General features: G+C 39.9%; 1 protein-coding gene across 1 annotated transcript in view; it reads right to left on the reverse strand.

Moving 5' to 3' along the window:
- Nucleotides 1–25,075, reverse strand: part of NUP214 (nucleoporin 214) — a 102,601-nt gene that overhangs the window by 11,690 nt on the left and 65,836 nt on the right. Inside the window, 5 exon segments of the mRNA XM_020973511.2 lie at nucleotides 7,254–7,410; nucleotides 10,483–10,553; nucleotides 12,275–14,074; nucleotides 15,998–16,059; nucleotides 19,300–19,390. Coding sequence (XP_020829170.1) covers nucleotides 7,254–7,410; nucleotides 10,483–10,553; nucleotides 12,275–14,074; nucleotides 15,998–16,059; nucleotides 19,300–19,390 — 2,181 coding nt within the window.

Consider the following 25,075-nt stretch of genomic DNA (forward strand, 5'->3'; position numbering starts at 1 on the left):
CCACGGATTCCAACAGATGGAGGTGAGGAGATGGTGCATTCCAGGCATGCAAGAGTTTGTGCAAAAGCACAGAGGAGGGAAATGGAATACAGAATTCAGGGAATGGCTAATATTACAAATAAGTCTGGAAAAGTAACCTGGACCCAGATTGAGAAGGGTATTAAACAGCAGGCTAATGAGTTCCCATTTAAACATAGAAGCAATACAGGAAGGTACTGAAAAAAATTGTAAGCAAGGGAGTAATCCAGTCAGACCTGTGTCTATGGAAGGTCATTGCAACAGCTGTATATGGACAGACTAGAAAAGGGAAGTCTGGAAGCAGGGAGATCAGTTAGGAGGCTGCTGTATCATGCAGACAAAAGAAGGTGAGGTCCTGATGTGCAGTGGAAGTGGAAGCATAAGGAAGCCCATGATCTTGCTATTTCTGATCTCAACAGGAACCACGGAAGTGCTGGAGCATGTCAAAGAAAGTGTGTGAGACTTCCAGCTTGATTTCCTCTTACTAAGAGGTCCAATTAAGTCCTCGACCTTTTTATGTTTTTCTCCTAGGTCACTTACCCACCACCAACCATATAACTGTCAGGCCTAAGTGTTCTAATGATCATACTTATCAATTCCAATAGAGTGTGACAAGCAATAACACAAACATGTTTTTCAAGCATACATGAAAAAAATCTGTATTAAGATTATCTGTATTAATGGAGGGACGAAGTCATTAAGACAGATAAAAAGTTATTGTATTTGACTCTGGACCGTTTATGCAACATTTTACAGAGCTACACTTTTCTAATTGTGCTTTGCTTGTACGCTCTGATTAGTTTATACTAGCTGGATGATAGGAAAAGCCTTGGGTTTAAAGCCACCTCAGATACTACCTGTGGAACCATGGGCGCATCACCTCATCTCCCTGGGCCTCAGTTTCCTTACCTGTAAAAAGATGGAGTTGCCCTAGACAGTCTCTGGAGTCCCTTCCACCTCCAACTCCTGATCCAAAGGATGCCTGATTGTGGCTCTGTCACATCACCAGAGCAGGGGCCGCACCTTAAGGTAGTATGAGGCCACTGGGCTGACGACTAGCAAGGTTTCACCTCTTTCAGCTCTAACTCCATGATTCTATGAAACGTGGTAGGAAAGCCAACAGAGAATCGAAAAGAAAGCCCCTTAAGGATAACTGACACACAGACAAACCATGGACTGAATGGATGTGTGTCCATGTCACTGAAGTGAAAGCACACATGTGCCTCCTAAGAGTCTTCTTTTCCCAAACTTCCAGTGTACACAGATCATTTGAAGAGGGAAGGAAAGCAGTCATTCTCTCTCAAAGCCAGTTTATTCGAAGAGGCAGTCAGATAGACTACTTCTCTGGATGCCTCTCATAGCCCAGAAACAACAAAGTACAACACTACCAGTATTTTCATTTAGGACGTTATTTTCACTCTGCTCAGGGTTTCTGGCTTAAGCCTGTTTGAGGAGACAATAGCACCTCTCAATTCTTGGGTTAGTGGCCTTGTAAGGTCTGACTCAGATCCCTACATGGGTGTCCTCTCTTCAAAAACATCCTAGAGAATTTATGACCACTTGGCTGAAGGCACAGGGCTGAACGTGTCAGGCATGTGGCAGCTGGAAACTCTGGAGCACAGAAAAATCAATTTCTATTAGCCTGAAATAAAGTATCGTGTGTTTATTGAGCTCTGAGTTGTATCTGTATAAAAGCTGCCCTTTTGAGCAGCCTGCTCTTTCCCTTACTGTGCTAAGCTGGAGGTTACATTCTGGAGCTTTCAGTGCCAGTGTATTCGATAGTGGAGATAGAGAGAGGTGCATACTTCTCGCAGCAAGTCACTTCTACTGGGTATTTCAAGAACAAACAGCTCTTATTTCCTGCCTCTGCTGGTGCTAGCAGTGTAAGCCTCACGGAACAAACAGGAGCGTAGATGCAAAGTTAGACTTCCTGGGTCTTCTGTCAGACAAACTTTGGTGTAACTGTATAAAAATCAAGGTCAAGTGAAATCCTGAGGAACACGGTCAGCACCTTCAATTGCTTGGTAGCCATGGAAAATTTACAGGTCCTTTAAAACTAGTGTTTCTTTAAAAGCTCCTTGTGTTCAAGGTCCACGTAATTGCCATCAGTATTTTCCCCTCCCCTTCCTTTAATCACAATCCAATTCAGCTTAAGGTCATGACCTAAACTTAACATAGGTCAGGAGTAGAGACAGAGACTATATAATTGGTATTATTAGAAAAAACCACCCCAAACTATATTTTTGTTCTTTAACATTTCTTGATTTCCTCTGTGTCACAGACTTCTTCCTTAAAAGGGGCACCTAGCCCTTAGGGGTAGTATTCAAAGGCTGGTATTATTGTCCCAGGAGATTCTTCACTGGTAAAATATATTAGCCAACAAGAAAAAATGCCCAGTACTCTTTGGCAACCATTTCATAACCTACGACTTGGGGGCAACAAACACAGGGCTTTGAAGCCACTTATTAAAAAAAAAAAGGCTAAGAAATAGGGAAGTGGATCAGTGGAATAGGTTAAATACGCAAGACACAGTAGTCAATGACTATAGTAATCTATTATTTGATAAACCCAAAGACCCCAGCTTCTGGGATAAGAACCCACTCTTTGAAAAAAACTGCTGGGAAAACTGGAAAAGAGTATGGCAGAAACTAGGCATAGACCCAGATCTCACACCATATACCAAAATAAAGTCAAAATGGGTTCATGACTTAGATATAAAGGCTGATATCATAAGTAAACTGGGAGAACAAGGAATAGTTTACCTATCAGATCTATGGAGAACAGAAGAATTCATGACCACACAGGAGATAGAGAACATTATGAAAAGCAAAATGGATAATTTTGATTACATCAAATTGAAAAGTTTTTGCACAAAGCCAATGCAACTAAGATTAGAAGGAAGGTAGAAAATTGGGAAAGAATTTTTACAACCAGTCTCTCTGATAAAGGCCTCATTTCTAAAATATATAGAGAATTAAGACAAATTTATAAGAACACAAGCCATTCCCCAATTGATAAATGGTCAAAGGATATGAACAGACAGTTCTCAGATGAAGAAATTAAAGCCATCTATAGTCATATGAAAAAATGCTCTAAATCGTTATTGATTAGAGAAATGCAAATCAAAACAACTCTGAGGTACCACATCACACCTATCAGATTGGCCAACATGACAAAACAGGAAAATGATAAATGTTGGAGAAGATGTGGGAAAATTGGAACACTAATACATTGTTGGTGGAGTTGTGAAATGATCCAACCATTTTGGAGAACAATTTGGAACTATGCCCAAAGGGCTACAAAAATGTGCATACCCTTTGATCCAGCAGCAATAGCACTTCTAGGCTATATCAAAGAGATTAAACAAATGGGAAAAGGACCCACATGTACAAAAATATTCATAGCAGCTCTTTTTGCGGTGGCAAAGAATTGGAAATTGAGAGGATGCCCATCAACTGGGGAATGGCTGGCAAATTGTGGTATATGAATGTAATGGAATACTATTGTGCTATAAGAAATGATGAACAGGCTGACTTCAGAAAAACCTGGAAAGACTTATATGGTCTGATGCTGAGTGAAGTGAGCAGAACCAAGAGGGCTCTGTACACAATAACAGCCACGTTATGCGATGACTAAAATTGTTAAACTGTACCCTTCTCGGCATTACAAGGATCTAAGACATCTCCAGAGGCCTCGGGATGGAAAATGCTGTCCACATCCAAAGAAAGAACTATGGAAGTTGAATCGCTATCACTTATTTTTACCTTCTGCTGAGTTTTGGTTCCTCTTTCTGATGGTTCCTCCTATTGGTTTTAATTTTTACTTACAACTTCACTAATGTGAAAATATGTTTAATGGGTATGTAAATGTAAAGACTATGTCAGATTGTGCACCATCTTAGGGAGGGTGGGGGAGAGGAAAGGGGAGAAAAATTTTCAACTCAAAAGCATATGGAAGTGATTGTTGATAAATCAAAATAAATTAAGAAAATAAAAAAAAAACAGGCACCCACTCCATCAGTTTTCCTTATTGGCCAAAGAAGAGGGGAGTAAGTAAGTAGGCTTTATGTCCCAGGATGGATCCTTAATTTTGCTTATAGTGAAAACACTAGCATAATACAACAGAAAGCTCTTATCTGGACCACATGAAACTACAAGAAAATGAGTGAGAGGGCAATCCCCACAAACAACAGACATCAACATGGTACAAAGATGTCCCTGAGAGGAAGTCACATGGGTATGGTCACACTTTGGATGGTTACTAAAGGAAAGAACAACAGAAAAGGAATGTGGTGTAGCAGAAAAATCTTCACTGGACACTGAGCCACAAAACCTGGATTCCAATCAGGGTGATCTTGGAGAAGTCACTACACTGGGCCTGGGGAGAAGGGAGAGGCTAGACTAGATGATCTTGAAGGTTTCTTCCAGATCGAAAACTTGTTCTAGGTCATTTTATACCACTAAGGAAAACAAATAAGAACCCAATGCAAAATTTCAGTAGCTGAGATAAGAAGATTTTCTTTTGTTCCACTTTTTAGATTGATATCCTAAGACTAAATGTTAATTGCTGGACTTTCCAAAGATGGCTTCTTCATTTGTTGACACTCATATCCCTTTCATGTCCCTGAATAGAATGAAAGTGTTGAGGACTGGAAACAATATTCTCAGTACAAATATAAAGAAGGTAACTGCTCTGTAAGGACAAATCATGCTGACTCCTAAATGACTTTGGAAATCATCCTAGGACGAATCCTAGGAAAAGAGAGAAGCCCTTATACTGGATGGAGATCACACCAAATACAATGGACAGTATTTCTTGCTATTCTTTTTTCCCCCTCAGTGTTACATTTCAAGTTGTTTCTTAAGATTACAATCCAAGGGTAAAGAACAGAATGAGTAAAGATGCAGAGGCAGAAATACACAGGGGATGATGACATGGAATAGATTAGCCTGGTTAAAGAGGAGAATGTGTTTTGGGGGAAGTGGGAAGTGAAGTCAGAAAGGCAGAACGTTGAAGGCCTTCAAGGTCAGACTAAGTCACCTCAATTTTTTCTTGAAAGCTACTGGATCAATCAAAGTTTTTTAAGCAGTGGGACAAACTGGTTAAATAAGTGTTTGGGTAAGATCAGTCTGACAGTGAATGGTATGTAAGATGAACTGAGGAAAAAAGACCAGTTAAGAGGCTACTACAATATCCAAGCAGCGAGGCGTGCGCGCGCGTGTGTGTGTGTGTGTGTGTGTGTGTGTGTGTGTGTGTGTGAGACAGAGAGAGAGAGAGAGAGAGAGATTGAAAGAGAGAGAGAGAGAGAGAGAGAGAGAGAGAGAGAGAGAGAGAGAGAGAGAGAGAGATGGCTGGCCATTCAGGGGAGTGAGGAGAGGGAATGATTCCCTCCTCACCACACCTCACCAGTGCTACCCACTTACCCTATGTAGAGTCCTTACCTGATTAAGTCTTGGAGTAGGGAGGGAATAAAGCCAGAGAATAGATATGTATAGACAGAGAGAAAAGAAGAGAACTAGAAAGAGAGTTTCGATAGGGTCAGATGCTGAGACGTTAAAAAATGACCAGTGATGACTTAGAAAAAGCCCATCATCACTGATGACTTTTAAGAGTACAGCAGAGAAAGTTTTATTTTCCTCCCAATCTCAGAAGTATTTTTCCCCAACAGAAGTGAAATTATTTTTTGTTTTTTTCTTCTTTATACTCTTTTCTTAGTCTCCTTTAATTTTTTTCCTTTCCTTTTTCCTTTCCCCTTTGTATATCACTGGCTCACCATTCCACCCACAGTAATTTCTTAGCTAGAGTGGCTGCGTAGTCAATACTCAAAGAGTTGCTGTCCTTGGTACTATCTAAATCATACTTTAAATACTTTAAAAAATCTAAAACAAAATCCAAAACCCAACAACACATTTCTTGACTTTCTACCCCTCCAATTCACTTTTAAAGGAGCTACTGATGCTCCCTAACTTCCTAAAAGAATTACCTATAAAAATAATATCTGTAGTTTTGTAGATGATCACCTCTTATTATTTTAAACTCAAATCCCCAGGTAGCACACTGGTATTACTTGAATAATATATTACATTCCAGTGAAAAGTGACTGCATTTCAAAACACTGTTTCTATGAATAACAGTACAAGGTGGGATGAACGAATCATCACCCAAAAACCACTTATTAAGCCCCTGGGTGCTGGTAAACAGAAAATTCTAACGTGAAGACTCAAATTTTCAAGTTTAACTTCTGAAGTAGTTAAAACATCTATCCAAATACATTGAAGACTGCATAAAAATTCTGGATATACAATCTTGTGGGCAAGAGTATCCCTAGCTTTTCTTGCTAAATAACCTGTCTTCTCTCATTCCTACTGTTGTCAGTGACATCATAATTATGGCCACTGAGTCTTCAGATTCAAAAGGGAGAAAAATAAGGGAAGAGTTTTGTTTTGAACTAGATGGGGCCTCAATATTAGAGACACATGTCTATTGAGTCTACAGAACACTAGCTCTTGATTCATTAAAGTTTTATGTTACACATTAAATGAGAGAATAGAAGACTTGGGCTGTGAACATGACAGACTTCCAGTTTCCTGATCTAATCCTCCCATCAGCAGCATGATATTTTTTAATGATTAAAAAAACAAACTTTGTATTACTTCCAACTATGAACAGACAGATCAACAAAGAACCTTAGAAATGAGAGTCAGGAAATGGAGTGAATACAGCTTCAGAGGAAAATAAAAAAAAATGCAACTGATGAGAAATAATTAAGGCTTCTAACTTTTGGGTGACATTTCCTTATAAAAGCTGAGTTTTCGAGACAGATTAAAAGAGGGCCATCACACCAATGAAAATACTTTCCCCTAAAACAAACCTCACACAGGTTTTTGTCTTCTTAAAGATGATTTCTGCTTGTCTGTTGGTATTTGCATCATATCATTTCAGTCCCAACAAACAAGAGAAAAACATGGGCCTTGGGAAACAAATGCCTAGCAGAGTTATACACATTTTTTTCACAGTGCCTTGTGGATTTTTCAAGATCATAAAGGACACTCCATGTTAAACAGGCTCCATACAAAGAAAAAGTCACACCTGCATTTAAGAAAATCTGTTTTAAATGGGCACCCCCCCAATTTTTATTATTTAACTTCCTGTTAACACTGTGAGGGAGGTGATACTGGTGAAAGACTAAGGAATAGAGAAAATTCTTATTTTCTCTGAACAGCTGGCTTGCTTACTTGGGGTGGCTGCAGCTCCAAATCCCCCGGTGGCTGAGCTGAATGGGTTTTTGTTGGCGGCATCCTGGCTGGGTTTTCCTCCAAGGCCGCTGAAGAAACCCCCACCTCTTCCAGTGCTTCCAGACCCAAACAAGACTCCAGTGGAAGAAGATGACTGCTGGGAAACAAAAGGAACAGGAAGTGTGATATGATTAGAGGTCACTGCAAAATGGCAGGGCATATCCGTGGCCAGGAGGCCCTCACGTACTACACAAGTGGAAAAACTGTTTTGGTAATGGATACTCCAGAAATCTGAAAAGAAGCTGGGCTTGAATAGGAACATTCCTAAAGGATAGTGGATTTTCAAATTGTTCTTTGTCTAGGACTCTGTAATAGAGTCTGAGAAATGATCTGTAAATATTGGTTGCTTTTAATCCGTATTTATACTGTTGTCTCTGGTCCTTGTCCTACACTAAGCAAGTTAGGGGCATAAAATCCAAGAATGCTACACAAACAGTTTGAAAACACCATCATAAGCCACAAAGAACCCTACAACTTCTGACTTGATACAGTCAGACTGAACAAATCAGCTACTAGCTGTACGTGATCTATGCTGCTCCCCCCTCCTGCTTTTTCTACACTTTTATTTGATAATGACTTTCACTGTACTGCAAAAATCAGCCTAAATTAGCTGCACTGTTGAAATGATGACCACAGCTGAATTCTGTCCAAGTTCTCAAATCTTGTCTTCAGATGCTGCTGTTAGCTTAGAAGCACATGCTGAGGCAAAGCTGAACCAGAGACCTCATTTCCCAGAGTGGAAATCAGTTCTTCTAGGTAGATGAATGACAAACTCTAAAGGTCATTAACATCATTCAAATGCTATAGGCACAGCATAGGGGACAGTATAGGACTTGGAGTCAGGAAGACTTGGGTTCCAGTCTTGCTACAGACATTTACTAGCTGTGTGACCTTGGCCAAGTCATGTAGCTACTCTGAGCTCAGGGCTGTTGTGTGAATCAAATGAGAAAAAGCACACAGAGACCCGTGCAAACTTTCAAGTCCTATATGAAGATGAGCTGCTTTTTCTCTGTTATTCATCAAAGACTTTGTGAAACTTATTACAAGGCATAGGACATCAAGGTTCAACTACTATGACAATTGGAAAAGGTAAGAGAATCATTTCCTGACCAAGCTGCTTTAGCCAAAATTAAATAGGTTTAGCTCAAGTAGCAGAGCCCTTGCCTATCCACAGGGGAAGAAATTTGCCAATCCCCTCATACTGAAAGAAGGAATGAATACTAGCCTCATCTGAGGTAAGTGTGGGAAAGCTTGATCAGGACAAATCATAAGGTGGGCCCTTTGGGAAGCGACCATGCAGTGGAGAGGGCCCTGAGTTTAGAGTCAAGAAGACAAATTGGGAATGGATGACTCCATAAGGACCCCTCCAGCTCTAAACCTCTGACTTTCTGAGCCGATCCCATAAGTCATCTCATTTCTCTGGGCCTCAGTTTCCTCATCTACAAATTGAGGGGTGGACAAGACAGCCTCTAAGTTCCCATCCAATTCTAAATCTAAATCTATGACCCCATAATACCCAAAGCAGCAAACTGCTAAAGGACAAATCAGGATTATTTCCTTTATGTGATACAGTGGGGAGTAGCCAGAACACATGGGAACCTACTTGAAGAGTAGCTACAAACACACATTTGGTTGGCCTGGGGCCTATCAATGTTTTTTCATCACCCTGCCTGACTTTCCCTACTCTGGCAGGCAGATGTTCCAGTCTTACTGCTTAGTGGTAGAAGCTCAGCCTTGAGAGCAGTGGTTCAGGGAAGCATGACTGCCTCAGTATGATATGCTGCCAAGCTCTCTGGCTCAGCAAAGGCAGAGCCTGCATTTCGGTCTGTCTGGGGACATACTGTCAGGCTGCTGGGGAATCTCACCAAGTAAACCAAAGGCAGCTTCTGTACTGCAGGCTCACTAATGGTGTCCTTACTACCTGTGGTGAAATGTTCCCTTCCATCACTAGGGTCATTACAATGGAAGGTGCCTATCACAATGGGATGCTTAATTTAACACCTTTAATAAGCTCTCAGGTGAACACAGTCTGGGGCACAGCATAGCACTGAAGGAGAGGTTGCCTCCTTTTGAAAATAAGCAAGAAACTCATAAGATGCCTACAATTTCTTACCTTCCCTTCTAATTACATTCTTCTCTTCCTATCCCAATATTTAAAGGGCCAGAATCACATTTAAATAGGTTAGGGAGTCTTTGGGAAGGAAGCCCAGCTCTGCAACCATGTGTTAGTCTCTTACAGCAGGCAGCATGAGATGAGACATAAATCAGGGGAGGCTGTCTTCTTCAAAAAGAGCCTAGGAGCAGTGAAGGATCAAAATAAGTTGGAATTTGGGATCCACCCCAAAAATTCTTGGAGGAGTTCCAGAGGGAATGCAGAGATGGTCTAGATTCCCCATTTCCCAACAACTCCACTGCTTTTGGACTTCTCTGGACCTCTCCATCATGCCTTTCTTCATCCCTGGAAAATCTAGTTATGCTGCCAGATTGAATCTGCCTAGTCCTCACATCTCATCAGTAGCCTCCACCCCTCTGAGCAGACCCTCTGACTGAAGGGCAGGGCCACGGGCCATCGCCTCCTTCCTCAACTGCTTTTGGACTTCTTTGGAACTGGGACATCATGTCCCAAAACAAGTATCCTGACCCCCTCTCCCCTTTTCAGTGTATTTCTGAGTGTTGTCTTCTGATTGTTAAGTTCCTTGAAGGCAAGGACTATCTTTGTTTTCATTTGTATCCCCACAGCTTAGCACAGTGCCTGGAACAGAATAAGTGCTTAATAAATGTTTACTGACTGACTAGGCAACATGGAGTAGTAGAAAGAGGGCAGGACTTGAGTCCAGAGACCTGAGTTCTGCCACTTACTGGCCAACACTGTCATTTCACTTGTCTGACCTTCAGCTTATGGGGAAATGGGAAAAATAATACTTATATTTGTGTATCACAGGGCTGTTGTGGGGAAACAGCTGTGTAGACTTCAAAATGCTGTAACAATGTGAGAAGAAACTAACAATCATTTAGTAGCACTGGTATTTGCAGGATAAACTGAGGGTATTTGGGAAGGTTCAGAGGATATGGAAGAGTCCTACGTAAGATGAAAATGTCTGAATACTAGTAATATACTGCTGATACACACCCACACATCCCAACACCAGCAACCTCACTGTTACTTTACCTGGCCAAAAACTGTGCCTCCGGTCCCTGCTGCCTGACCAAACACAGAACCTGTATTGCTGGAACCAAAGCCTGTAAAACAAAAGTGTTATCAGTATTCTTCTTAAGGCCTGTGATCACTACTTAGAGATGGCTTTTTTTTCTAGTGGTCTAATTAGTGCCATCTAGGAGCTCTGACACTGGAAGGAAAGTAAGAAAGCAAGAGGAAGAGAAGAAGTGGTGGAGGAAGGGAGAGAAGAAAGGAAGTAAAGTGGAAGAGAGGGAAGGAGAGAAGAAGTGGGAAAGAAGAAGCAAGAAGAGGAATAAAGAAAGGAAAAGGAAGAAGGGAGAGAAAGGAGGAAGAAAAAAGGGAAGGAAAAAGTAAGGGATAAAGATAAAAAGGGAAGTGAAGAAAGAAAAGGAGGAAAGAGGGAGAAAGAGAAGCAGGGAAAGAAATATTCTTTGGAGATTTTGGACTGCATAGAAGAGAGACTTCAGAAATGTCTCTGGATTAGCTTCTAGGTCTTCAGAGGGGGAGAGAGAAGGAATGTTTAATTCTTTGAAGAATCTTATTGCCTTCTAGTCATACTTCAAATCAATCCAACAGGCAAGAAGGAGCCTCCTCACAGAACAGGAGTGGACACTCTCAGGAGAGAGTATTATTCCCTTAGACCCACAGAATCACAGAATGCCAGAAATGGAAGGGAACTTAAAAAGAGGTCATTTTGTCCAAATTCATGATTTTTCAGATGAGAAAACAGAGGCCAAGTGATTTATGTGTGAGATCATTCTGAGAATAAATGAGAGGCAGAGGTTTTGATTTGAGGCCTTCTGACTTCAAGGTGTATGACTCTTTCCACTCTGACATGCTGCCCTCATTCAGGCCTTATATTAAAAGAATATAAAGAGGGAATGAATACCCATTAATGAATCTGTCTACAAAAAAAACCAAAAGAAAACAAAAAACTAGATGGAAAGCATTCACATGGTCTACTGATAGAAGCACCACCATTCACAGGAGTCAGAGAACCTAAGTTCTCTGCCCTGGATACTGACTACTGGTGTGTCCTTGGGCCTGTTTCTTCATCTGGAGAAACAAGGGTGTGTGCAATTAAATGGCCTCTGAGTTACTTTTCAATTTTAGATCTATGATCCATGATCCTACCATCACTGGATTCAAAAGAACATAAAACTGGGCAAATATTTTCAAGGTCTTGATGCCTCTCAAATGTAAAAATATCTTATGACTGACTACTGTATAAATACATTTTTAAAAGGTAGTCAATTAAAAACAACAACAAAAACCTCCACCCACCTGAACAACATTAAAAACTGACAACTCTGCCAAGGAGCAGCACAGCATAATGAAAAGATCCCTCCACCAAGAGTCAAGATGCTTGGGTCTGGTCCTAGCTTTGCAACACCTTCTAAGGCACAAGACCACCTCTGTGACCTTGGGGAGTTTTTGTTTTTACCTTAATAAAATAAAGGGGTTGGACTAAATCTAAGTTCTCTTCTCTCTAGAGTCTATGAAAAACTTCCAGGGTTTCAGGGTTCTCATCACAAACTTCCTCCCAGCTCCAACATTCTAAAGGTCATTAAGCTGCCTGCAATAACTTTCATAAAACAACCTTTGCTGTTGCTTATGGCACTCTGATAGTCAATGGAATGGGAAAATTGCTGAATTAATAATGTTGGAGATGGGAATGAATAGGGAGCAGCAGCAGGGCCATCCTTGTTAAATTAAGGACATGACTGAAACTTGCAGTTCCATAGGGGCCCACCTGCTTTTGTTCTCTCTGGAAGACACTTACCTGAAGCCTGGCAAAAGCTGAAGCCAGAGGATGATGAGGCAGCTGTAGTGGCTGCAGCACCACCAAACACAGAGCCTCCTTGGCCAAAGCCTGTGCTCTGTCCAAAGGCTGGAGGGTTGCTCTGCCCAAAAAGACTGCCACCAGTACTAGCAGAAGACTGTCCAAAAGAGAAGGAACTAGCACTACTGGTGCCGGAGGAAGCGCCAAAGACATTCCCGCTGCTGACTGCCGTAGCAGACGAGGGAGGTTGCCCAAAGGCAGGTACTGAGCCAAAACTGGACTGATTGAATGAAAACACACTTGTCGAGCTACTTGCAGCCTGTCCAAAGGCAGGGGCCTGTCCAAAGGCTGCTTGCCCAAAGCCCCCAGCTGGAGGGGCACCAAAAGCTGGACTCCCAAACCCTGGGGTGGAAACCTGGGGCGTGGCTGTTGTTGTGGTGGCAGTACTGCCCGTCTGCTGCCCAAACAGGGAAGGTGCTGAGGTGGCTGCCAACTGTCCAAACACAGAGGCAGCAGAAGGTGCAGGGGTGGCATCACCGGCTGGCTGGCTGAAAGCAGAACCCGTGGAGCTGGTGGCAGGAGTTGGTGGGAACACAGGTGCTCCTGCAGTGGCAGCCCCAAACCCACCTGGGCTTGGGGCCGGAGAAGCCACACTGCTCAAGGGGGACACAGCACTGGGAGGTCCCAGAGCCCCCTGGGTCACACTTGAGGCAGAGGCTGCTGTCACTGCACTTTGCTCAGGCACTGACAAGGCGGACACAGAAGAGGCCTCGGCCTTCTCTTCGGCCTCAGGAACATCTGTGGTTGCCCCACTGGCTTCTGTGGAAGGTGCCGCTGGGTCAGGACTAGGTGCACTGGCTGCAGAGGCACTGGAGTCTCCTACCACAGGGGACAGGAGGGTGGGCTCCTTTTTAATCATCTCCAGAGATGGCCCTGGGGCTGGAGGCTGGTCAGGTGGCTGTGGCTGCTGGTCTGCAGGAGCTGGGACGGAGGAGGCTGGGACCTCACTGTCCCCTGGCTTCTCTGACAAAGATGCCAATGACTTGGGGGCATCTCCCATGCTTTTGCCAGGAGACCCAGGAAGGACAGGAGCAGAGGGTGTACTCAAGAGATTACTGAATGACAACGGGGATGCTGACACAGGGAGGGCGGCAGGGGGAGTGGTAGTTGGAGCAGGTACTGCCGAAGATAGGGGCATTGCACTGCCAGTCTGTCCAAATGAAAAGGTGGACTTGCTGCCACTCAAAGAGGTTGCACCAAGATTCAGACCCCCCGAGGCTCCTGAGCTGGGGAGCTGGAGGCCACCAAATAAACCACCCACAGAGCTACTCGGGCCAGTGCTGGCTGATGTTGTTACTGCCGTGGTGGTGGTCACGGCTGAGGTTACAGGAGCATCTGTGGGTTTCCCTAGGAGGGAAGAGCTGCTGAAGTTGAATTCTGAAGTTATGGTTGACATCTTGGCAGGCTGTACGCTAGGTAAGTTGATGGATGAAGTCTTACTGGCGGTTTTTGCATTATCATCTGCCTGGCCAACCCTCAGTCCTGAGAAACTTCCTAATGTTTCTCCAGCCAAGGAATTTGGAAACAGATGCTCGGCCAGCTTCAGGGGAGGTACCTCGGGCTTGTTAGATGTTGCAGCAGTGGTTGCCACAGCCACCACCGGTGCTGCTGCTTTATTAGATGGGACCACATCTCCAGAAGAGCTGAATGCTGCTCCAGTGGTGCTGACTGTTGGCAAGATTCCCGAATTAAAGGAGAATGTATCGTACGGATTTGCCTCTTTAGCTGTCGCCGGCGTCACTACATTGAGACAAAAGAAAATTGGAAAACAGATTATACAGTAGGTAAAGCTATCACATCTCCACTGCACCATCCTCTGAGTCCACTTCTCTACCTTCCCTTCAAAATGAAAGCGACAGTTCCATTTTCAAAGGCAGTTTTATTCTAGAGCAGGATGAATGAATTTATGCCCTCATAAACTTAATTTTAGCTAATTTTTACCCACTGGCTGCCACTACAAAGGAGCACTAGTGTGTCTTTGGCACATTTAATGTGAGTATCCATTTCATAACTGTTAGTTATAATGCAAACAGGATATTTAGCTTGTGTAAAGTAAGACTTCACCCTCAAAGTACAGATGATTTTCAGTAATAATATCCCTTGGACTCCATTAATTATATATTTTTCTTACTGTAAATTATAAAATTTTTTTTTTTGACCACTGAGTAGGAAAAAGTTCATCTACCTTTTGTCACCACCATTTTTAAGGTCATTCTGCTGTTTTGGGAAAATGTACATTGCTATTATTTTCAGTTCTTAATTCAGAAGATTCAGTCCATCCTAATTACCAGGTATAAGATGTACCATTTAAATAATAGCTTAAAGGCCACTTTTAAAGGCATAATTGACAGACCAAAGACCAGCCACGAGAAGAAGATTAGGACCTTAGTTTAACAGCTAACAGAAAGGGTAAACAACTGCAACTGCAACAATATTGCTCCTAGGAGTTGGTAAAACTGGAAATAGAATTTCTGTTTTATGAGAGTTAGCACGCGAAAGAATGGCAGCCATTTTGTCAACAGGAAATATGCTTAATACAAAGAATTAAAAGATAAATGGAAAAAGCACATTGGAATTCTTTTGAGGTAACCAGATTCTGATCCAATAAACCTTTAGAAAAAATGATTGGTGTACACACATTTGGCACCCAGTGGGATTACTAAGATGATATTAAGAAAAAAAGAGTTGGGCCTTGTCTTTTCATGGTATTGTGTCCATTACAGAGCATAAAATCCTCATGTAAAAAGTGCAATTTTAGATGTGCAGATGAAAAAGATGAATGGAATAAAGAAATTTCCAATTGTGCGGCTTTTATGCTAATACTTGATGTTCCAGAAGCAAATAATTTAGTTACTTTAAATTAAGAAACTTGGTAGCCAGAAATCCCCTGCATTCTTCAGTCTGAATCAAGCATTTTCTTTTTTATTATTAAATATTGTATTACAAACTTAATATCAAACGTCATCACAACCAACTAACTTGCTTATTGACTATTTACATTTAAATTGATTTCATTGCATAAAGTATCATAACTTTTCTGTCATTCACTCTAAATCCCTATCAGGATTCTTAACCACATCTATTCTCATTCAGTTTTTCTCCTGCATGTTCATAGTGAGTACACCTCATGCCATTCTCTTGGTATGATCTTTCACATTAAATTCAGCATTTTCTCAAATTAATTATTGGTATTAAAAAACAAAACAAAATCACAAATTCTCCTCCAATGCCTCAAAATGCTACAGAAGTCACCCATGGCTCTCAAAGTCTAGATGAGTAAAACACAAACAACGGGAAGTCTTACCAACTCTGAATAAGGGCCTAGAAACAGACTCTCTCATCACTTTGTTAAGTGTAGAGAGGCTTCACTAGGAGACTACCAGGTGATGATGTTTTTGGCTCTGGAAACTCATGACATGAGGAAGGGCTGCTATTTGTAATTTGCTATCTGGTGGACTGGCTACTAATATTTAAAGTCAGATCTTTTAGAATATCAAAGTACTGTTATATTAATGATGATGGTATTAACTGTCTTGCTATGGGTATTTTAACAACAGAGACGTGGCAGCACATAGAGAGATGCAGAACATGTAAAGAGGGAAGGAATCATTGCTTGTTTAGGGGAGACACAAAAACGAACTTGCATAAATCACAGAACTTTACCTTGTGAGACAGTGAAGTTAGAAGGTGGTGATGATGTTATCGCTCCAAAATTAAAGCCAGTCCTAGAGAATGAAAGAAGGAAAAAACAATTGAAACAACTTAATATATCTTTTTCTCCATCTAAACATTTTTGCTAACTTAACCATCAAATATTTAAGCACTTACAATCTATTATATAAAAGGCTCTGAGGGATACAAAGAAATGTAAGACATGGTCTCAATCCTCAAGGAGCTCACAGTTTAGTAGGAAAAACAGAGGCACTGAGGCTAGAGTGGTTCAAAGGAAGGTGAGATATACTGACAGCTGAAGCTACTGGGCAAGGCTTCATGGTGTTAGCACCCGAGCTGGAATCTGAAAGCCAGGTAGGACTGGAATAGGTGGGTGGGTATCAAGGCATTCCTTGATAGGAAAAGGGAAATGATACAAGTAAAGATGCAGAAGCATGAAAACCTTAGATGCACCTGGAGGAAGCAAAGCCATCATCAGTCTGGGCTGAATAAAAGGTTCATGGAGGCCAGCAGTAGGAAAGGACCATGATGGAAAAATAAGTAGGGGCAATAAAGTAAAGGACTTTTTATCATCCACCCCAGGAACAAAGGACCTAAATACAATTTAAAATCATGTATTAAGATTCTGACCACAAGCAAAAGGTTCTTCTGCCACCTATGAAGTGTATACATAAAATACGACACAAGTCGTATTTATTTGGCAGAACCCCGAGTTACAGGTTGGAAAGTTTGGTTCAGAGACAGATCTAACTCCTTTTAACCTTCCCTTTCCTTCCTCGTCTGCTACACATTTTCTTTTCACTATTAGCAAAACTGCCACAGCCAAAATGCAAATTCAGCACAACAGAATGCTGTACAAATCCCTGGAAGAAGTTAAAGTAGTGAATTCAATGGGAAGGAACAATATTCAAATTAGGTGGCCATGTGCTGTAGTGAGAATTTGGATTTTTCTGTATACTTTATAACACTGCACTATCTTCTATGAACTAGGTATGTTACATCATACTGTTAGGGTAAATCCACAGAAATAGCTGCTTTGTCCATTCAGTAAGCATTTAGAGTTTATAAATGTCTTCATTAAGGTAGTTTTATTTAATGTGGGGGAATATTAACCTGGTGGACATAATGTTGATACCTGGTTTCCTTGGATGGTTTTATTAATTTGTACAACTTGGAAATCAATCTATCTTTTATTATTAGCTTCGGGGAGGGGGGAGGAGGAGAAGAGAAGGAAAAATGATGATTATTTATCTCCGGATGAGAAAGCTTAATCAGCATTTGTAAAGCACTTGAATATTCTGAGAGCTGTTTTAACTTTACAATTGCTCCAAATTATCTCTACAAAGTGTAAAAGATGAACTGAGGGTCTGTCACATACTACATTTAATATGTACTCTTCCCTATGGCCCTAATCTAAAACTTCATTTTAACAGGTTAGCTTTAAAGCCTACTCAAGAGACATACTAAAATAGGAAAAGAAAATTTGGTGAATATTGCCTTCAACTGGGGGGCAGCTAGGTGGCGTAGTGGATAGAGCACCAGCCCTGAATTAAGGAGGACCTGAGTTCAAATCCGGCCTCAGACACATAACACTTACTGGCTGTGTGACCCTGGGCAAGTCACTTAACCCCACTGCCTAGCCAAAAAAAGAAAAAAAAAAAGACTTCAACTACAAAATTAAAATCACCCGCCCCACCCCCCAACCAAAATCCAAAACAAGAAACATAAACAAAAATGTCATAATAGACTGCTTAGGTACAACTGAATACATAAGATCAAAACTTTTGAATGGTTTTTATATTAGTGGCATCCATCATAATCCAATCTCTGTAGGGAACTGAACACTTGAGGAGATTTCATAGGTTTCAACATGAATTCTTGCAACAATTTGTTTTAACATTTACAGAAACCAATCTTGAGAAAAAAATAAACACTCCTGTTTCAAGGGTTGGAAAGGCTCATCTTCAGTGGGAAAGGAAGTCAAGGAAACCAATTCTTTTGAACTAATGTGAATTTTTATAATCAGATGATCTAAAAATTTAACAGAAATAGATTCTTCCACTTGCATATAAAAAACTAATGCTCCAAAATACCCTCATGCCTTTGGTCATCTTTCCTAGAAGCTATAAGATGTTGGACTTGCAATCAAGAAAAGCCAATTCAGGAACACTAATACATTGTTGGTGGAGTTGTGAAATGATCCAACCATTCTGGAGAACAATTTGGAACAATGCCCAAAGGGCTACAAAAATGTGCATACCCTTTGATCCAGCCAATAGCACTTCAAGGTTATATCCCAAAGAGATCAAACAAATGGGAAAAGGACACACATGTACAAAAACATTCATAGCAGCTCTTTTTGTGGTGGCAAACAATTGGAAATTGAAAGGATGCCCATCAACTGGGGAATGGCTGAGCAAGTTGTGGTATATGAATGTAATGGAATACTATTGTGCTATAAGAAATGATGAACAGGATGACTTCAGAAAAACCTGGAAAGACTTATATGGTCCAATGCTGAGTGAAGTGAGCAGAACCAAGAGGACTTTGTACACAATAACAGCCACGTTATGTAATGACTAATATTGTTAAACTCAACCCTTCTCAGCATTACAAGGATGTAAGACATCTCCAGAGGCCTTGGGATGGAAAATACTGTCCACATCCAAAGAAAGAACTATGGAAGTCGAATCGCTATCACTTATTTTTACCTTCTGCTGAGTTTTGTTTCATCTTTCTGATGGTCCCTCCTATTGGTTTTAATTTTTACTTACAACTTCACTAATGTGAAAATATGTTTAATGGGTATGTAAATGTAAAGCCTATATCAGATTGTGCGCCATCTTGGGGAGGGTGGGGGGGAGGAAGGGGGAGAAAAATTTTCAACTCAAAAGCATATGAAAGTGATTGTTGATAAATCAAAATAAATTAATAAAATTTAAAAAAAAATAAAGGAAAAGCTCCTTAACGGCAAAAAAAAAAAGCCAATTCAGCTGTCTAGTCCACCATGTAACAGTTGCTGAAATGAAGTGTAAACAGATTAACAATGCAGATCAACCTAAAAATTTAGCACAGGCTCTCCTAAAATAATTTGGAACCATCCTTGATGAAACCATATGATATTATAGCATGCAGAAATTTAAGTTAAAATGGAGAAAATATCCATGCTAATATATTAAACCACTAACACTCATTGTCATCAGCAAGAGAGGGGCTGATATTTTTCAAACTTGTAAAAATGATTTCAAGTTATAAAATTCAGGGAGGCCATAAAATTTCATTTCAGTACTGACCCTGATGAAGAGAATGAAAACGGCTTGTTGAACTGTCCAGCTGCTGATGAAGTCGAAGTCACAGTTGTTTCCATCTTGGTTGTCCCTGGCCCTAAAGTGACATAAACAAGCCCATTCCATGAAGTCAATTAAGGTAACAACTCCTAGTATGGTATTCTTCTCCCCCTACCACCATTCCACATTGCTACTTATATCTACCACTGTGGCTGCACTGTGGTTTCACATACTAAATATCTATCAATCTATATTTATCAACACAGATATACAGATATGCCCTCCTCCCATTCACTTTGTGTCAGTGGACCCAGAAATTGCAGAGTCTCTTTTTGTTCAACTCTAAACTTGTTCTTGCTTATTTAACAATACCAAGAGCTATTTAAACACACATATATACACAATTTGTTAATAAATGAGATCATACTATTATTGTTTGGAAGACAGGGACACTCTTCTCATTAGTTTGTGCATTGAGTTTAAAAAGCACCTTCTTAGAAAAGATTCACTAAAAGATGGCTTTTCATGAATGAAAAGAGAAAGAAAAAAAATAAACTGTCAGAAATATTTAAATCTTTTTTTTCCCCAGGTAGAACGAGGCTTGTGCTTTCTATAATGAAAAAGTACATGACATTGCCATTCTGCTTTCCAGGAAAGGAGAATAAAGCGAGTATTTCATGACCACTACTGAATGATGGATGCCTACCTAGAAATGCACCTGAGAATCATTTTAACAGTTGTGTAAAACAGGAATGAAGAGAAGTCTCCACAGATTTATCTAGTTTGTTTGGCAAATATCTCAATTCTGAAGAATGACCAAAAAAAAAAGCCCTTCAATAAAACCATCAAAAAGAGTTGGGGCATAAAAACTTACAGATTTATTTAATAATACATCAATGGGAAAAGGAAGTCTACTTATTAATTTGTGAGTTCCAAATGATTCAGGAGTCTTGCTAAAATATTTCCTTATAAAGTTTCAGGTTGAATCAAGCAGTATTGGACACTACCTTCTTGTGAAATGAGATGATTCCAGATTGCTTTTCTTTATGGGACTGGTATTTCATATTATAATACTTAGACTCTGTGCCTCAGGTTTGGATAAATATTATTAGAACTAGAATACAGTCCTATCCCACTAATAAGACTTTTGGAGGAAGGCTTTCCAACTAGGCTTTTTTCAAGTATTTGGAAAATACCTGAAATTTCATCAAATTGGACCTCTAGGCAAGATGGCACCCTAAATACAGGTAAAGAGCCCAGCTACTACATACTCTAGCAAAAAACTGAAATTCACACCAGACCAAATAGTGATTAAAAAATCCAATGAGAACGATAGTAAGCGACTTCTTCTACCCTAGAACTGCACAAAGTCAATCAGAAACCTACAAGCAATAGGAAAAGGGACTATCAGCAAAGCTAACACCAGGAGGGGCAAATAGGCTGCCAGTCTCCCAACCCAACTAGAGATGGGCCAGACACAAGTATAACAGACAGATGAGACATGTGCAGTGTGTAGGGCTCTACATCCAGATGCAGGAAGCAGTGAGAGATGAGAGTTTCCTAAGAAAGCTCTAGGGTGACTAGAAACCCACAGAAGTGAACCTGGAAATCACCAACAATGGCAGCTACCAAAGTTAGGACAGGAACAAACCCAGGTACTCAATGTTTTAAGGATTTTTCATATCCTCTGTTAAAACTCAAAAGAAATCCCTTGAAGAGCCAGGGGGGCCTAACCCCAGGAGACAGAATTCAGTGTAGAAATTTAGGAGACTCAGAGCTAGACCAAGGAAGGTGAAACACTCCACCCAAGAGAGTAGGTAGCAGAGGGTGGAACCTAAAGCCAGAGACATAAGTAAACCAAAGATGATACCATTTAATATTAAAAAATTACTGTAGATCCAGAGGCCTTAAATTCCAGCCTAGAAGGAGAAAGTATCTTCATAACAAGTGCAAGAAAACAGATTTTTCACAAAGACTACATGAATACCTAAAAAAAAAAATGAAGAGATAAAAAAGAAGGCAAATGAGTTCCCTAAAAGCTGTAACAGATCTAACAGAAATCATTACCTCCATAAAATGGCAAAAATATCCAAACAAAAAAAATCATAATATAAAAAGTTTGGAAAAATTAAGAAAAAAAACAAAAGAAAATGAAAATATCCGATATCAAAAATACAAATGGAAAACATGTCAAGGAGAAATAACTTAAGAATCAATGAGCTAATGCCCAAAGGGCTACAAAAATGTGCATACCCTTTGATCCAGCAATAGCACTTCAAGGTTATATCCCAGAGATCAAACAAATGGGAAAAGGACACACACGTACAAAAACATTCATAGCAGCTCTTTTTGTGGTGGCAAACAATTGGAAATTGAGAGGATGCCCATCAACTGGGGAATGGCTGAGCAAGTTGTAGTATATGAATGTAATGGAAAACTATTGTGCTATCAGAAATGATGAACAGGATGACTTCAGAAAAACCTGGAAAGACTTATATGGTCTGATGCTGAATGAAGTGAGCAGAACCAAGAGGACTTTGTACACAATAACAGCCACGTTATGTAATGACTAATATTGTTAAACTCAACCCTTCTCAGCATTACAAGGATGTAAGACATCTCCAGAGGCCTTGGGATGGAAAATACTGTCCACATCCAAAGAAAGAACTATGGAAGTCGAATTGCTATCACTTATTTTTACCTTCTGCTGAGTTTTGTTTCATCTTTCTGATGGTCCCTCCTATTGGTTTTAATTTTTACTTACAACTTCACTAATGTGAAAATATGTTTAATGGGTATGTAAATGTAAAGCCTATATCAAATTGTGTGCCGTCTTGGGGAGGGTGGGGGGGAGGAAGGGGGAGAAAAATTTTCAACTCAAAAGCATATGAAAGTGATTGTTAATAAATCAAAATCAAAATAAACAAATAAATAAATAAGTAAGTAAGTAAAAAAGAATTAATGAGCTACCTGAAAACCATGATTAAAAAAAGAAAAAGCCAGGGCAGCTAGGTGGCATAATACTTACTAGCTGTGTGACTCTGGGCAGGTCACTTAACCCCAACTGCCTCACAAAAAAAAAGAAAAAAAAAGAAAAAGCCTGAACACTATATTTCAAAGAATCATTATTAAAAAATACTCAGCTCTATTCAAATCAGAGGGCAAAATGATAGAACTATCAATCCCTCCTGAAAGAAACCCCCAAAATCAAAGTCCTAGGAGTGTCATGGCCAAAATCCAAAGCTCTCATGTAAAAACAATAACAAACAAAAGACAAACCTTCAAGCATCCAGAAAGAAGGATCTGTAGTACCAAGAAGCCACAGTTAAGATCACATAAGGCACAGCAGCTTCTTCTATAAAGTAGAAGAGTTCTTGGAATACAATGATACAAAAGGCAAAAAATATATATAGGCCTACAAAAATGAATAACTTATCCTGAAAACTTAAGTAAATTTCTTACACGGAAAAAAAAATTAGATATTTAATGGAATAAAAACTTCCAAGTATTTCTGATTTTAAAAAAATTAGGACATTGAAATATAAACAGAAAAGAAGGGCCTCATTTCTAAAATATATGGAGAACTAAGTCAAATTTATAAGAATACAAGTCATTCTCCATTTGATAAATGGTCAAAGGATATGAACAGGTAGTTTTCAGATGAAAAAATTAAAGCTATCTATAGTCACATGAAAAAATGCTCTAAATCACTATCGATTAGAGAAAGGCAAATAAAAACGACTCTGAAGAACCACATCACACCTACCAGATTGGCCAACACGACAAAACAGGAAAATGACAAATGTTGGAGAAGATGTGGGAACACTGAACACTAATGCACTGTTCGTGAAGTTGTGAACTGATCCAACCATTTTGGAGAGCAATTTGGAACTATGTCCAAAGGGCTATAAAAGAGTGCATATATTTTGACTCAGAAATACCACTCCTAGGGCTGTATCCCAAAGATATAAAAATGAGAAAGAAGACCCACATGCACAAAAATATTTATAGCAGCTCTTTCTGTAGTTGCAAAGAATTGGAAATTGAGGGGATGCCCATCAATTGGGGAATGGCTGAACAAGTTGTGGTATGTGAACGTAATGGAATTACTATTATGCTATAAGAAATGATGAGCAGGTGGACTACAGAAAAACCTGGAGAGACTTGTATGGACTGATGCTGAGTGAAGTGAGCAGAACCAGGAGAATGCTGTACACAGTTAACAGCCACACTGTACAATGACTAACTTTATTTTATTTATTTATTTTTTAGTTTTATTAATTTATTTTGATTTATCAACAATCACTTCCATATGCTTTTGAGTTTAAAAATTTTCTCCCCCTTCCTTCCCACCCCGCCTCCCCAAGACAGTGCACAATCTCATATAGGCTATACACTTACATTCCTATTAAACACATTTTCACATTAGTGAAGTTGTAAGTAAAAATTAAAACCAATAGGAGGAACCATTAGAAAGAGGAACCAAAACTCAACAGAAGAGGAAAAAAATGATAGCAATTCAACTTCCATAGTTCTTTCTTTGGATGTGGATAGCATTTTCCACCACGAGGCCTCTGGGGATGTCTTAGATCCTTGTATTGCTGAGAAGGGTTCAGTTTATCAATATTAGTCATCGCACAACATGGCTGTTATTGTGTACACAGTTCTCTTGGTTCTGTTCATTTCACTTAGCATCAGACTATACAGGTGTTTCCAGGTTTTTCTGAAGTCAGCCTGTTCATCATTTCTTATAGCACAATAGTATTCCATTACATTCATATATCACAACTTGCTCAGCCATTCCCCCAACTGATGGGCATCCTCTCAATTTCCAATTCTTTGACACCACAAAAAGAGCTGCTATGAATATTTTTATACATGGGGGTCCTTTTCTCATTTGTATGATCTCTTTGGGATATAGCCCTAGAAGTGCTATTGCTGGGTCAAAGGGTATGCACATTTTTATAGCCCTCTGGGCATAGTCCAAATTGGTCTCTAAAATGGATGGATCATTTCACAACTCCACCAACAATGCATTAGTGTCCCAATTTTCCCACATCTTCTCCAACATTTATCATTTTCCTGTTTTGTCACGTTGGCCAATCTGGTAGGTGTGATGTGGTACCTCAGAGTTGTTTTGATTTGCATTTCTCTAACGAATAATGATTTAGAGCATTTTTTCATATGACTATAGATGGCTTTAATTTCTTCATCTGAGAACCGTCTATTTATATCCTTTGACCATTTAGCAATTGGAGAATGGCTTGTAGAATGACTAACTTTATTAGACTTAGCTCTTCTCAGCAATACAAGGACCTAAGACATCTCAAAGGACCCATGATGGAAAATGCTATCCAATCCGGAGAAAAAACCATGGAGTTTGAATGCGGATCAAAGCACACTATTTGCTCTTTTTTCCCTTTTTTTGTTTTGTTTCTTCTTTCTTGTTGTTCCTCCAATTGGTTCTAATTCTTCTTTACAACATGACTAATATGAAAATATGTTTAATAGAAATGCATATGTAGAGCCGATATCAGATTATGCAACATCTTGGTGAGGAAGGTGGGGAAGGAAGGAGGGGAGAGAAAATTTAAAATTCAAAAGCTTTTGGAGCGATTGTTGAAAACTAAAAATAAATTAATTAATAAACTTCCTTAAGAAAAGTTAAAAAAAAAAGAAATATAAACAGAAGAATTAAAAGGAAATTGGAAAGGTAAATTTATTTGAACAACTGGAAGGGACCTTATGATAATGTTGTGCTAGCATTCTAATAGGAGACAAA

Source organism: Phascolarctos cinereus, unplaced genomic scaffold (genome assembly GCF_003287225.1).
Source record: "Phascolarctos cinereus isolate Bilbo 61053 unplaced genomic scaffold, phaCin_HiC Scaffold_2;HRSCAF=192, whole genome shotgun sequence".
NCBI classification, from domain to species: domain Eukaryota; kingdom Metazoa; phylum Chordata; class Mammalia; order Diprotodontia; family Phascolarctidae; genus Phascolarctos; species Phascolarctos cinereus.